The 14,128-nt window shown below is 41.9% G+C and overlaps 1 protein-coding gene across 2 annotated transcripts; it reads left to right on the forward strand.

The window, feature by feature from the left end:
• The first annotated feature begins 8,529 nt into the window (after positions 1-8,529).
• Positions 8,530-13,900, forward strand: mcm6l (MCM6 minichromosome maintenance deficient 6, like). 2 transcript variants are annotated; one of them, XM_014140472.1, is made up of 17 exons: positions 8,530-8,697; positions 8,782-8,928; positions 9,270-9,380; positions 9,482-9,731; positions 9,848-10,013; positions 10,163-10,311; positions 10,456-10,606; positions 10,691-10,832; positions 11,085-11,226; positions 11,347-11,454; positions 11,591-11,746; positions 11,871-11,999; positions 12,127-12,288; positions 12,521-12,626; positions 12,716-12,892; positions 13,393-13,532; positions 13,676-13,900. In XM_014140472.1, the coding sequence occupies exons 1-17, from the start codon at positions 8,603-8,605 to the stop codon at positions 13,796-13,798; spliced, it is 2,454 nt and encodes an 817-aa protein (XP_013995947.1). In that variant the 5' UTR covers positions 8,530-8,602; the 3' UTR covers positions 13,799-13,900. The 2 variants fall into 2 exon arrangements, with proteins under 2 accessions (XP_013995947.1, XP_013995948.1); XM_014140473.2 differs by lacking the exon at positions 13,676-13,900 and having other exon boundaries at positions 12,716-12,957; positions 13,393-13,498.
• Positions 13,901-14,128: the final 228 nt, after the last annotated feature.

The following is a 14,128-nucleotide window of genomic DNA, read 5'->3' on the forward strand; positions in this document are numbered from 1 at the left end:
GCGTTCTGGATGAGTTGTAGGGGTTTAATGGCACAGGCAGGGAGCCCCGCCAACAGCGAGTTGCAGTAATCCAGACGGGAGATGACAAGTGCCTGGATTAGGACCTGCGCCGCTTCCTGTGTGAGGCAAGGTCGTACTCTGCGAAAGTTGTAGAGCATGAACCTACAGGATCGGGTCACCGCCTTGATGTTAGCGGAGAACGACAGGGTGTTGTCCAGGGTCACGCCAAGGCTCTTAGCTCTCTGGGAGGAGGACACAATGGAGTTGTCAACCGTGATGGCGAGATCATGGAACGGGCAGTCCTTCCCCGGGAGGAAGAGCAGCTCCGTCTTGCTGAGGTTCAGCTTGAGGTGGTGATCCATCATCCACACTGATATGTCTGCCAGACATGCAGAGATGCGATTCGCCACCTGGTTATCAGAAGGGGGAAAGGAGAAGATTAATTGTCTGTCGTCTGTGTAGCAATGATAGGAGAGACCATGTGAGGATATGACAGAGCCACTAATTGAGTGTATGTAAACTTCTGACCCACTGGGAATGTGACGAAATAAATAAAAGCTGAAATAAATCATTCTCTCTACTATTATTCTGCCATTTCACATTCTTAAAATAAAGTGGTGATCCTAACTGACCTAAGACGGGGAATTTTTACTAGGATTAAATGTCAGGAATTGTGAAAAACTGAGTTTAAATGTAGTTGGCTAAGGTGTATGTAAACTTCCGACTTCAACTGTACATCTTGTTTCCATTGATCATCCTTGAGACATTTCTACAACTTTATTGGAGTCCACCTGTGGTAAATTCAATTGATTGGACATGATTTGAAAAGGCACACACCAGTCTATATAAGGTCCCACAGTTGACAGTGCATGTCAGAGGAAAAATAAAGCCATGAGGTCGAAGGAATTGTACGTAGAGTGCCGAGGCAGGATTGTGTCGAGGCACAGATCTGGGAAATGTCTGCATCATTTAAGGTCCCCAAGAACACAGTGGCCTCCATCATTCTTAAATGGAAGAAGTTTGGAACCACCAAGACTTCCTAGAGCTGGCCACCCGGCCAAACTGAGGAATCGGGGGAGAAGAGCCTTGGTCACTCTGAAGGAGCTTCAGAGTTCCTCTGTGGAGATGGGAGAACCTTCCAGAAGGACAACCATCTCTGCAGCACTCCAACAATCAGGCCTTTATGGTAGAGTGGCCAGACAGAAGCCACTCCTCAGTAAAAGGCACATGACAGCTGTCATGAAGTTGTCCTTTTGGTGAGGTTTATGACCCCCAAAATACCTTTCTCCCTTTTCTCTCTCTGCTCTACAGAATGGACTCTTGGAAAGCCCTTTGTTAACATAGAGAGAGTATGGTAACATCAAAAGGTTGGGAACGGAACAATATTTTGGTAATCCAACCAGTTGAAAGTATCCGTTGGTACTTAAAAAATATGATGTCAGATCAGTTGTCGTCGGAGACATTATTACTGATGATAGGACGACATAAATTGTATCTTGGAAAGTCTACACATTCTAGTTCACATGGAATTGTTGTGCAATTTAAATGTTTAAATATGAAACTATTTGTGAAAAAATGATATGTAATTTTATCTTTTAAAATGGGAGAATTGTTTTCATAAGTAAAATATGCTCACTCAGTGGCCACACCCACGTGAATAGGCATTGGTTGGAAATTATGAACCAACCCCTTTTCTACATTTCTATAAGAGACCCCGTGACCCAATTCACAGTGGACCAAACCAACCTCAGTGTGAGCTCTGGTTGCGAATGACTACAACCTTACGAAGTTAACATTGTGTTCCCGATGATGTGAGGACTGATGTACATACGTTTAAAAGGGCTAATATCAACTACAACCTTATGAAATTAACATTGTGTTCCCGAAGACGTGAGGACTGGTGTCCATACGTTTAAAAGGGTTAATTTCAATATGGAGGTGACGATCGCCACGCTGGAAGGATGAATTTCGACTATACCAGCCAGAATATAGCATGAGCTTATTATGGTAACTTGGTATGAACGTTGAACTCTTATTCACTAAAGAAGTGATACATCCTAGACGTTGAGTTATCAGCAGCAGCTGTAAACGTGCGTGGCCTAGGAAAGGACAGACAATCTCTTCAGAACGACAGGGTACTACAACGTATCCGTTCTACCACACGACGACAGGGTACCAAAACGGAACCGTTCTACGACTCAACGACAGACTACAACATATCTGCCCAGAAATATTCTTCAAAGGACAAGGGAGAGCTTTGCTAGGCAACCCAGCCTTCCATCTTCGACCAATCTATCGAAGCGCAGCTCAGAGTAAATATATTTCTTGCATTTTCCTTTTCCGAATGGGCAGTTATTTATAATACATACGATTCTGTATTTACGATAGCATAGCTTTATAAGGTCAGATAGAGAACCCATCCTTTCGTTCCTCAGTCTTCCCGCTTTTTCATTCAAACCCAACCCCCTTTCTTTGTGTAACCAGCCGTCATATTGGTTTTGTCCGCTAGGGACGTTTTCTTTTATGACATAATTAGTAATCAATGTTCCTTCCTGTGTATATGTAATTCTATGTGACTATTTAGGTATTTAGTAAATAAATAATTACACCAAATGTTGTATTGCTGATTCAACTTGTTAGCCAGGGTTCGTGAAGATAACCAAGATTTTTTACGACGTTCAGATGAGAATAAGGTGACGATTATGAGGTGGCGATTAAGGTGACGATTAATTTGACTGCTATTGATATAAAAGATCAGGTAATATTAATTACAGAGAATTGATTTTATAAAATGGCATGTCATATCATTTAATCCATAGTAAAGACACGACACAGCCTACTTTAAGTTTTCCAAAAGGCACCTAAAGGACTCTTAGACCATGAGAAACAAGATTCTCTGGTCTAACAAAACCCTAATTGAATTCTTTGGCCTGAATGTTTAAGCTTCACATCTGGAGGAAACCACATCATGCTGTGGGGATGTTTTTCAGCGGCAGGTACTGGGAGACTAGTCAGGATCGAGGGAAAGATGAATGGGGCAAAGTACAGACAGATCCTTGATTAAAACCTGCTCCAGAGCACTCAGGACCTCAGACTGGGGTGAAGGTTCACCTTCCAACAGGACAAAGACCCAAAGCACACAGCCAAGACAATGGATGAGTGGCTTTGGGGCAAGTCTCTGAATGTCCTTGAGTGGCCCAGCCAGAGCCCGGACTTGATTCTAATCAAAAATCTCTGGAGAGACCTGAAAATAGCTGTGCAGCGATGCTCCCCATCCAACCTGACTGAGCTTGAGAGGATCTGCAGAGAATAATTGGAGAAACTCCCCAGTGTGACGACCCTCCCACTCTGTCTGCCGTATTTTCTCTCTTTGTTCTTGTTTCCTTATTAGGATGCCGGTGGGCGGAGTTGGAAGGGTCGTCAGCTACATGGGAAACACCTGGGCTCGGGTGTGTTCCAGGATAAAGGCACCTCTTCCACATTCATTGGGGAGACTCTCTCCACGTAGACACCTTGTTGTTTTTGGTTGTGCTAGTTGTGGTATCTAATAAATATATATTTTTGATACTCCTTGTCTCCACGTTGTCTCCCTTTTGTTGCGAACTCTGAGCCGGTTTGTAACACCAGATACAGGTGTGCCAAATTTGTTGCGTCATACTCAAGAAGACTTGAGGCTGTAATCGCTGCCAAAGGTTCTTCAACAAAGTACTGAGTTAAAGGGTCTGAATATGTAAATGTGATATTTCAGTTTATTTGTAATTCATTTGCTAACATATATAAAAACCTGCTTTTGCTTTGTCATTATGGGGTATTGTGTGTAGATTGAGGGAAAAAACAATTTAATCCATTTTAGAATAAGGCTGTGTCATGACTGTCCTGTGAGGATCAAATGGCTCAGATCAGCTTGCAATGGTTGACAATAACCAAACCCTCTCCCACCCGCAAAGGGGGGAAGGAGGGAACTGCTGGGTTGACTGCTCACACTCGATTGTAAATGTAACTAGACTTTAACGTCCAAAACCTGAATACCGGAACAATATTTCTAACATAACAATGTGGAGAATGGTCAGTGGGGAACTATGGAAATGTAATGTAATAATGATTTTCATATTGTGATTTCATTAAAAACTGCATAACGGAAATACTGTAACTTGAAAAGAATATCCCCTTAATCTGTCAAGTTTTCATCCAAAATGTTGTGCATATACTACAGGGGCGAAAATCTGATATCAACTTTGGAGGGGACAATTACATTACATTTTCTCAAGAGCAATTCCTGAGGGGGACACCAAAAGTAGTGCTGTAACACATAGCCTACTTTTAATATGGTAAATGTATATTGAGGAACCAAAGAAATAAGGTGTTTGCCGTACTCCTAACTACCGGTACCCAAAACTACACAACTAATCACAACAGCAATACCATTGCCTTTAACAAATCTTAGTTCAGTCACCAGTTTAAGTTGAGAGTGGGGGTATCCATGGCATTTTCCAATTATGTTCCTATTTTACAAGTAAAAAAATTGAGAACCTTTCATAATGTTGCCAAACAAAGACTCAACAAACTTACCTGAGACTCCCTGTCTCTGCCAGTCTCTCCCTGCATATCTGTCCCCAACTCTGCTGTCTGTGTGCCATCTGTTGCCTGCTCTGCCGAATGACATCATTGTGAAACATTTCCATTATAATTTCATTTCTTTCTTATGAACATTTTATCAACTAGTCTTTGAGATATTAGGCTACTAGGGTTCTTACTTTGCGTTTTGGTGTACTGAAAAATACTCTGATGTCCGTCTTTTTTCTGCCATTTTTCTACCTGGTTGGCTACACACACACAGTATGTAGGTTATTTACAGTAGGAGATGGGCTTCTATCATCTTATCTTCTATCATTCTATATGGGCTTCGATCTAAAAGGTAGCTAGCAAATGTGAAACGGATTGCAGTGACAAGAGTTGACAGCTGTATGAGTTCACCATTTACACAACATATGCTGCAACCTTTTGTAATTTTAATCGTTTGTTTCATATTGGCTGGCTTCCAACAATAGCGGAATTTGCAAAGCTAGCGAGCACCAATTCAGTGGTGTTTGCTATTATCTTTGCTACCCGGGTTAAATAAAGGTGAAATAAAATATACAAACAAAAGTTCCCTTGCGACAATTTAGCTTTTGCAACGAGACCATTAAATATATTTAAAACAATGGTAGAAGAGAGTGTAGTTCTGTTCAGTTTATCGCTAACCTTATCACAGGGACTTTGAAGCACTAACTTACATGCATGCTGATCTTGGAATAAATTGACGATAGCAAAGATTCCATCTTTGACGACGCCACATAAATGGAATAGGTACTAGCTAGCTTAATAGTTAATATTTGCGCGCTAGCTCTGCATATTCAGCTAGTGTGTGTGCGCGATTGACTGGATTAACCTCACGTCAGTTACGTGCATTGAGTGCCTTTCAGACAGTAGATACGACCTCTACGTTACCTCGCAAGCTAAGGAACTGGCAGTGGATCAAACCATTGTGAGGCAAAGGGTGGGGGGGTCGCAATCTTTTGAAACTTAAAAACGAGCTATTAAGTGTCTATAATCAGCACAATTGCTTTCATTGCGTATTATTAATATTATTTAAATTACATAGTTATGTTTCAGTGATATATTGGGGGGGACAAATCATATTTTTCCCAGGATGGGGAGGTCGTGTCCCCCCCGTCCCCCCCGGGATTTCCGCCCCTGATATACTATGACAAATGAATAGAATATTTTTGTTAAGATAGTAATGTGTGTGGAAGAGAAATCAACCTTTAGACCAAAAAAGTGTGGAGCGGTAGCTACATGTTTGAAATTGTTGGAACTTTGAACCTCAACACAAGGTGAAGAAATAAACTTACCTTTCTTTAGATGTAGAAGACTCGAGCTGCAGTTCATGTCTCTAGTGGTTAGAACCCTGAGAATCAAGACGAGGTGGAGACGATAACTTCGCCTCCCTAACAACCACAGTTACAACTGATTAGCTGTCGGTATCTAGGAAAGTACGGTATCTAGGAAAGTGAATTTAAGTAAGACCATCCTATTACTCTCTTCAAACCATCATCTACTACACTGCTCTCATCACCCCACTGGGGATCATCGACACGGCTTATTAGCCTGTCTTCAGAGGACCAATCTTCCAGAACGAGTGGAAGTTCTGCTCCAGACTACATGACAAGTCATTGAAGCCATGGACAACTAAAAAGGACATTGTGACCTCTTGTGGACAATCCGAGCCTTACAGCTCATGTCCATTGTGGTCTGAATCCTGAACCCTGAATTATCAACATGAGGAGGAAGAGGCGACAAACTCCCCTCTCAGACAATCACTGGTACAGCTGATTAGCTGTCCTGAGTCAAATATCTTGAACTTTTCAAACCATCCCATCCTACTAGGAGTCTCAAATAACCATACACTACTCTCATCACCCCACTGGAACCATCGGCACGGCTGGCTTATCTTCAAATAAGCAGCTTCAGGAGCAAATTGAAGAGTGAACTCTGTAGTTCTGTTCAGGACAACACGACGGACAAAGCCAACCATACATAAATACATTAATGATTTATTTTTCCAAATGGTTTGTGTGCAAAGTATATGATTAATGTGAGAATAGTTATAGAATGTCGACGATAAGTGTCTTCTTCTCTCTCATTCTATGTCGTTGGGTAAAATGCTATATTGTGTCAATCCGCTAGGGACCTTTGTCTCATGTAGTAAGTGTGTGTGTTTGTATTCTGTGTTATTATTTCATTAGCTAGTAAATAAATAATTAAACCAATTTGTGTAATACTGAATTATGAGTGAGACTGGGGATTTTGCAGATCCAAGATGGTTACGACTGTTCGGAATTATACGACAAAAGGTAACGAACAATACTTTGACTGTTTTATGGATGTGATAGGTAAAGACCTTTAGAGTTTAATTCTTTAAATTCTTTGCCCCAAATTCCTAATGAGTTTATTGTTATCTGATTAATTTGATCAGCTAACAATTAAACATAGTTACTGGATTAAATAAATAACAGTCATCAGATTAATGAAAGTAAAGTCCCGACAGTTGTAACGTAACAAAAATGTAAAAAAAGTGAAGGGGTCTGAATACTTTCCGAATCTGTGACCGACAGATGCATATCTGTATTCCCAGTCATGTGAAATCCATAGATTAGGGCCTAAGGAATTTATTTCAATTGACTGATTTTCTTATATGAACCGTAACTCAGTAAAATCTTTGAAATTGTTGCATGTTGCATTTATATTTTTGTTCATTATACAATGTTGTTGATCCATCTTCAGTTTTCTCCTCTCACAGCCATTAAACTTGTAACTGTTTTAAAGTCACCATTCGCCTCATGGTGAACTCCCTGAGCTGTTTCTTTCTCCTCTGGCAACTGAGTTAGGAAGGACACCCGTATCTTTGTAGTGACTGGGTGTATTGATACACCATCCAAAGTGTAAATAATAACTTCACCATTCTCAAAGGGATATTCAATGTCTGCTTTTTTTTTTTTTTTACCCATCTACCAGTAGGTGCCCTTTGCAAGGCATTGCAAAACCTCCCTGGTCTTTGTGGTTGAATCTGTGTTTGAAATTCACTGCTTGAGTGAGGGACCTTACATATAATTGTATGCGTGTGGTACAGAGATGACATAGTCATTTAAAAATCATGTTAAACACTATTGCACACAGAGTGAGTCCACTTATGTGACTTTAAGCAAATGTTTACTAAGGAACGTTAGGCTTGCCATAACAAAGGGGTTGAATACTTATTAACTGAAGACATTTCAGCTTTTCATTTTTAATTAATTTGTAAAGATTTCTGAACATAATTCCACTTTGACATCATGGGGTATTGTGTGTAGGCCATTGACACAAAATCTAAATGTAATCCAATTCAGGCTGTAACACAACAAAATGTGGAAAAAGCCAAAGGTTGTGAATAGTTTCTGAAGGTATCGTACACAAGGCTCAAACATATATTTAAATATCTGTAATTTACATACACGTAAATACATGTACATGTTAAAATAATGTATTTGTCAGTATTGACTGTCTGTTGGAGGCTTGAAATACTCAAAACTTTTAACTCTGTCTGAAAATCATAGTCTAGACTCCAGATCATATATCTGTATTGTTTGATTCTTGTTTGTTTTGCTTTTTCAAGCACTGTAAATGAACAGCATCATAGAAGTTGAGTAAATTATTATTATTATTATATAATTTTTCATATGAGAAAATAGTATTTGAGTCACTTCAATCTGCCAGTGTGAACAAGGCTTTAGACAGGCAGCCCAATTCTCATATTTTTTTCACTAATTGGTCTTTTGACCAATCAGATCAGCTCTGAGAAACATCTGATATGAAAAGATCAATTACTGAAAAAAAGATCAGAATTGGGCTGCCTGTGTGAACGCAGCTTTAGTTTTTTCTCCTCAAGAGGTGCAGTTGTGGGCGGAGCTAAATGCCAATTATACTCGATGGCACACCTGTGTGCATTGTTTCTCCATCAGCTTGCAGGTGAGGTTGGCAAGTGAAGTTCCCTCTTCCATCAATAGAACTGTCATAATTGTTCAGGATGGAGCCTGCAGCTGAGACCAGCACTGCAGGATTTTCAGTAAAAGATGACCTTTCAGAAAAATGTCAGAAGTTATTTCTTGAGTTCTTGGAGGAGTAAGTTGTTTGGACGAGCCCAATAATAGTGCTTAATATCAGTGATAATCAATGCGTAAACTCACCCCTCACTTTTACACACAGGTTTCAGGACACAAACGGGGAGATTTTGTATCAACCTGATGCTGAGGAGCTCATTCGACCAGAGAGAAACACACTGACTGTGAACTTCACCAACATTGAGCACTTCAATCAGCAACTAGCTACCACCATTCAGGAGGAGTATTACAGGTAATTGAAATTCTAATTCGGTAGGCCTGGCCAAAAAACTAATTCTATTTCTCCACTGAACCAGCAAGTTACTGAACATTTCAATTTTGTCCAGTCAATCCTCGAAGGGAATACAATTGATCTTTCATTTTCACACGCCAGATAGATGCAGCGAAATTTGGTGTTTTACAGTGTCTGCCATAGTAGTGTGCCCCTGGAGCAAATGAAGGTTAAGTGCCTTGGTCAAGGGCGCACAGACATTTTCACCTTGTTGGCTCGGTTATTCGAACCAGCGAACCCTTTCAGTTACAGGCCCAACACTCTAACCACTAGGCTACTTGTCCATGTTTTGTCATCCCCAGGGTATACCCATTCCTATGCAGAGCAGTGCGTTGCTTTGCAAGAGATCATGGGAACATGCCAGTAGCCAAAGAGTTCTATGTGGCCTTCTCTGACTTTCCATCAAGACAAAAGTAATGCTCAAACTACTGAACCAGATCTCTCTGAATACATTACACTTAATGAGATTATTACTTACCTTAAGTGTTAAGTTGATTGTATTGTCCCTTGACAGGATCCGAGAGCTCTCCACGGCCCGGATCGGGTCCCTACTGCGTATCAGTGGCCAGGTGGTGAGGACACACCCAGTGCACCCTGAGCTGGTCAGTGGTACCTTCCTGTGTCTGGAATGCCAGTCGGTTATGAAAGATGTTGAGCAGCAGTTTAAGTACACCCAGCCAAACATTTGTAAGAACCCAGTCTGTGCCAATCGACGTCACTTCATGCTGGACCCCAACAAGTCCCGTTTTGTGGACTTTCAGAAGGTACGAAGAGGTTGGACTGCATGAGTCCACCAGGCTAGATTGACCCTCCAGCAGATAAGAAAACCATAGCATGATATATCAGGTCTCTAATTGTGTATGCATGTGTGTTCATATAGGTGCGTATCCAGGAGACCCAGGTGGAGCTGCCTCGTGGCTCCATCCCCCGCAGTGTGGAGGTGATCCTGAGGGCAGAGGCTGTGGAGATGGCTCAGGCAGGGGACCGCTGTGACTTCACCGGCACACTGATCGTCGTACCAGACGTCGCTGCCCTGGCTGTGTCAGGTGAGGAACTTCCCTCCACACACCATGCCTTTTCATACACACAAGATGGCCTTCTGAGGGTCAGTCATACCTGACCCTGAATAAAAACCATTGTGATGGTTCATAATAGTAACATTCTCCCCTGTACTTTCTCCATATATGCACTGCAGGCACCAGGGCAGAGACCAGCAGCAGAGTGACTGGGGGGAGGCAGGGCTTTGATGCAGATGGGATCCAGGGACTGAAGGCTCTAGGTGTCAGGGATCTGTCCTACAGACTGGCCTTCCTAGCCTGCTACGTGGCCCCCACTAACCCTCAGGTTCATCCATTAGTTAAACATTTATTTAGATTTATTTAAAATGGATTTAACATGGGAAGATACCTCAAGTTGGATACCTCTAGCGAGGGAGATGGATCTAGAGGCTATGTATAGTAAACCACTGAACTGTGTTCCTGTGTGTAGTTTGGTGGTAAAGATCTCTGCCAGGAAGACCAGACTGCAGAGAGTGTGAAGAACCAGATGACTGTTCAGGAGTGGGAGAAAGTGTTTGAGATGAGTCAGGACAAGAACCTCTACCACAACCTCTGCACCAGCCTCTTCCCCACTATCCATGGTGTGGAAATTGAATAGATTTGTCATGTAAACTGTTAAAACATCTGTTTTGAAATGCACTGCCTAACCTGAGAAAATATTTCAGGGAATAATGAGATCAAGCGTGGAATTCTATTGATGCTCTTTGGCGGTGTTGGCAAGACGACCATGGAAGGCACATCTCTGAGGGGGGATATTAATGTTTGCATCGTTGGGGACCCCAGTACCTCCAAGAGCCAGTTCCTAAAGTAAATCACCAAGCACTATCCTATTTGTGTAACCTACATATGTTGTATTTGAAATTGAACTCAAACCAGTTTGAAAAAAAAAAGTTTTAACAGAAGCATTTCGAGTTGCACAGCCTGTGTTGCTAGTCTCTGGAGGTCTCATTATTCCTCATAGCAATGTAGCCTACTACATGATGGAAGCAGGAGTGGTGTGGCTGTTTTGATGGTAAAGGTTGGTGTTTAACTCTGGATGTGTGGTATGCCCTACCTCAGACACGTGGAGGACTTTGCGCCCAGGGCAATCTACACCAGTGGGAAAGCCAGCAGCGCGGCCGGATTGACGGCAGCTGTAGTGAAAGATGAGGAGTCCCATGAGTTTGTCATTGAGGCTGGGGCCCTCATGTTGGCGGATAACGTAAGAATTGTGTTCTAGTACGGGACAGTCATCTTATGCGTTTCAGTTCGTTCATATGTCCTCTGGGGGGCACTGTGCGCTTTGATCTAACTTTGTCCTGTTCTTTATCACCATCCACAGGGAGTCTGTTGCATTGATGAGTTTGACAAGATGGACCTGAAAGACCAGGTAGCCATTCACGAGGCCATGGAACAGCAGACCATCTCCATCACTAAGGCTGGAGTGAAGGTATGCTATGTGGGAATAGTGCTGTAGCTGTACACAATTTATTTCCCTGTTATAATTCAGCAAGACTTATTAATACTCAGCGCAGAGGGAGTATCAGTGGTTTGAGTTGTGAGCTGTTTGACTGTGTTGTGTTCAGGCCACTCTGAATGCTCGCACCTCCATCCTGGCAGCTGCTAACCCCATCGACGGGAGATACAACCGCTCTAAGTCTCTGAAACAGAACGTCAACATGTCAGCACCCATCATGTCCAGATTTGACCTCTTCTTCATTCTGATTGATGAGTGCAATGAGGTAAGAGGGAAAATGGAGGGTTTCACTAACTTTTTCAACTCCTACAGTAAGCCCATATTGAATGGAAATGTCTGTTTTGGAAACTTGACACATTTTGCATGTTCACCTTTGTCTTGTGGTCTAGGTGACAGATTATGCCATAGCCAGGCGTATCGTAGACCTGCACTTTAGAAACATGGAGTCTGTGGAGCGAGTCTACGCCACTGATGAGATTCAGAGATACATACTGTTTGCTCGGCAGTTTAAACCAAAGGTTATAATTTCCCTTGTTGCATTGGTGTTCCTCGTGTCGGGCTGCTTAGATGCAGCGTTCAGTAAGACCTACCTACCGTAACATGCTTTCTGTTCCCTGTCGTTGGTGTGGTGCACTTTGACCCCAGATCACAGCAGAGGCAAAAGAGTTTGTGGTGGACCAGTACAAGCGCCTGCGTCAGCGGGACAGCAGCGGCAGCACCAAGTCAGCCTGGCGTATCACCGTCAGGCAGCTAGAGAGCATGCTCCGACTATCTGAGGGCATGGCCAGGCTCTACTGCTCAGATGAGGTTGGTCAGACACCTACTACTGAAGTATACATCCCCATGTGGGCCCCTATACATTGTAGAATAAAACTGTATTTTTGTCTTCATTACTTGTTAAAAGCTAATAATTATGGTTGTTTGTGTAACAGAGGTGGTTCAGCAATTTTGCTCATGTAATGAATAAGCTTGCCTGATCTCTGAAGTTAAATTGACTGTACAACACACATCTTAACCCTTTCTTTTGTCTTATTTAAAGGTGCATCCCAAACACGTTAAGGAGGCCTTCCGGCTATTGAACAAGTCTGTCATCCGCGTCGACTCCCCAGACATCAACTTCGAACAAGACAATGGGGAAATGAATGGTAAGAAAAGGTCACTTTCACCTTTGTGCAATAATATATTTATTGAAAGTGATACACGTATACATTAAATTGACACCCTCACTCTCCAGATCAGAACGACATGATGGGCACTAATGGCAGTCATGCAGAGGAGGCTATGGACACAGAGCATGGGGCAGGCAGACCGGAGACGACCAGCACTGCCAAGCCTGCCCTCAAGATGACCTTTGCTCAGTACAGAAGGGTCTCCAACCTCATTGTTTTGCACATGCAGAAGATGGAAGATAGTAAGAGCTTAAAGGGGCCATCTACAGTTGAAAGAATAACAGAGCTCCATCCTGCCACTGTTTTGGTAAAAAGCTGAGGGATGGGGATGGAGAAATGTAACCACTCTCGGAATTCATAGAAATAGCTATGGATGCAAGGACTGACTGACCAAGATTAAGACAAAATGATATATAGATATAAAAAATACAGATTAAGAATGTTTTGAGGATATACAGTGTTAGTCTACTACAATATATTACAAATATTGGAGTAAAACAAGCATATATTTTGGGTTCTTATGGAGTGACATGGAATTAAGCTCATGAGGCATTTCTAAGTTATATACTTCAAGAATCAATGTGTGTGTGTGTGTATATCATTAAGTCAAAAAATAGATGTCTTAACTGCAGATTAACCATTTTAACAAACTGAAATGTTACTTTGCAAAGTTTTTTTTTATATCATGAATTCAAAAAGATACTCGTTTTGCCAAGGTTTAACAAATGTTTCACTCTTACAGTTGATGAAGAGTCATCACTGAAGATGAGCGAGCTGATTAACTGGTACCTGAAAGAAATGGAGAGTGAGATCGAGTCAGAAGCTGAGCTTGTTGCCAAGAAGAATCTTATAGAGAAAGTGCTTCACAGACTAATCCATTACGTAAGTAAAGCTTTGGAAACGAGACACACCAAGACCATAAAATATTTGACTGTTTGAAGAACATTTATGATTTTGATCTGACAACAAAGCAGTGTGTTTTGTAAAATTGGTGAGTGACATGCTCTGTACTGTGTTCATTTCAGGACCACATTATCATAGAGTTAACGAAGACTGGGCTGAAGAAAGTTGGTGATGAGGGAGAGGAACCTGTGATTGAAGAGGACCCTTTCTTAGTGGTCAACCCCAATTACATCCTGGAAGATTAGGTAGGGTCCACCTCAGCCATAGATATTGTGGAAGTAATTGAACGCAGGCTTATCTGTAAGGAATTTGTGATTGCAGCTACAGTAGCCTACTGTCAACTTGTTTTGCTGGCATGTTGCTATTGACTATCAATGTACTGTCTCTAAAAAAACATTGAACACTTGTCATACTGCTCATGTCTATGCATTTCAATAAATATATTTTTTGCAATGGTTGTGCTCACTAAATGTTGCACTTTCCCCTATCATTGTACTGGTGGCCCAGAGTTCAGGCCAATGGTTCATGCTCATGTCAGTGGGACATTGAGGGGAGCGTTTTTATTATATGCAAGA

This window comes from Salmo salar, chromosome ssa14, assembly GCF_905237065.1.
Source record: "Salmo salar chromosome ssa14, Ssal_v3.1, whole genome shotgun sequence".
Classification (NCBI taxonomy): domain Eukaryota; kingdom Metazoa; phylum Chordata; class Actinopteri; order Salmoniformes; family Salmonidae; genus Salmo; species Salmo salar.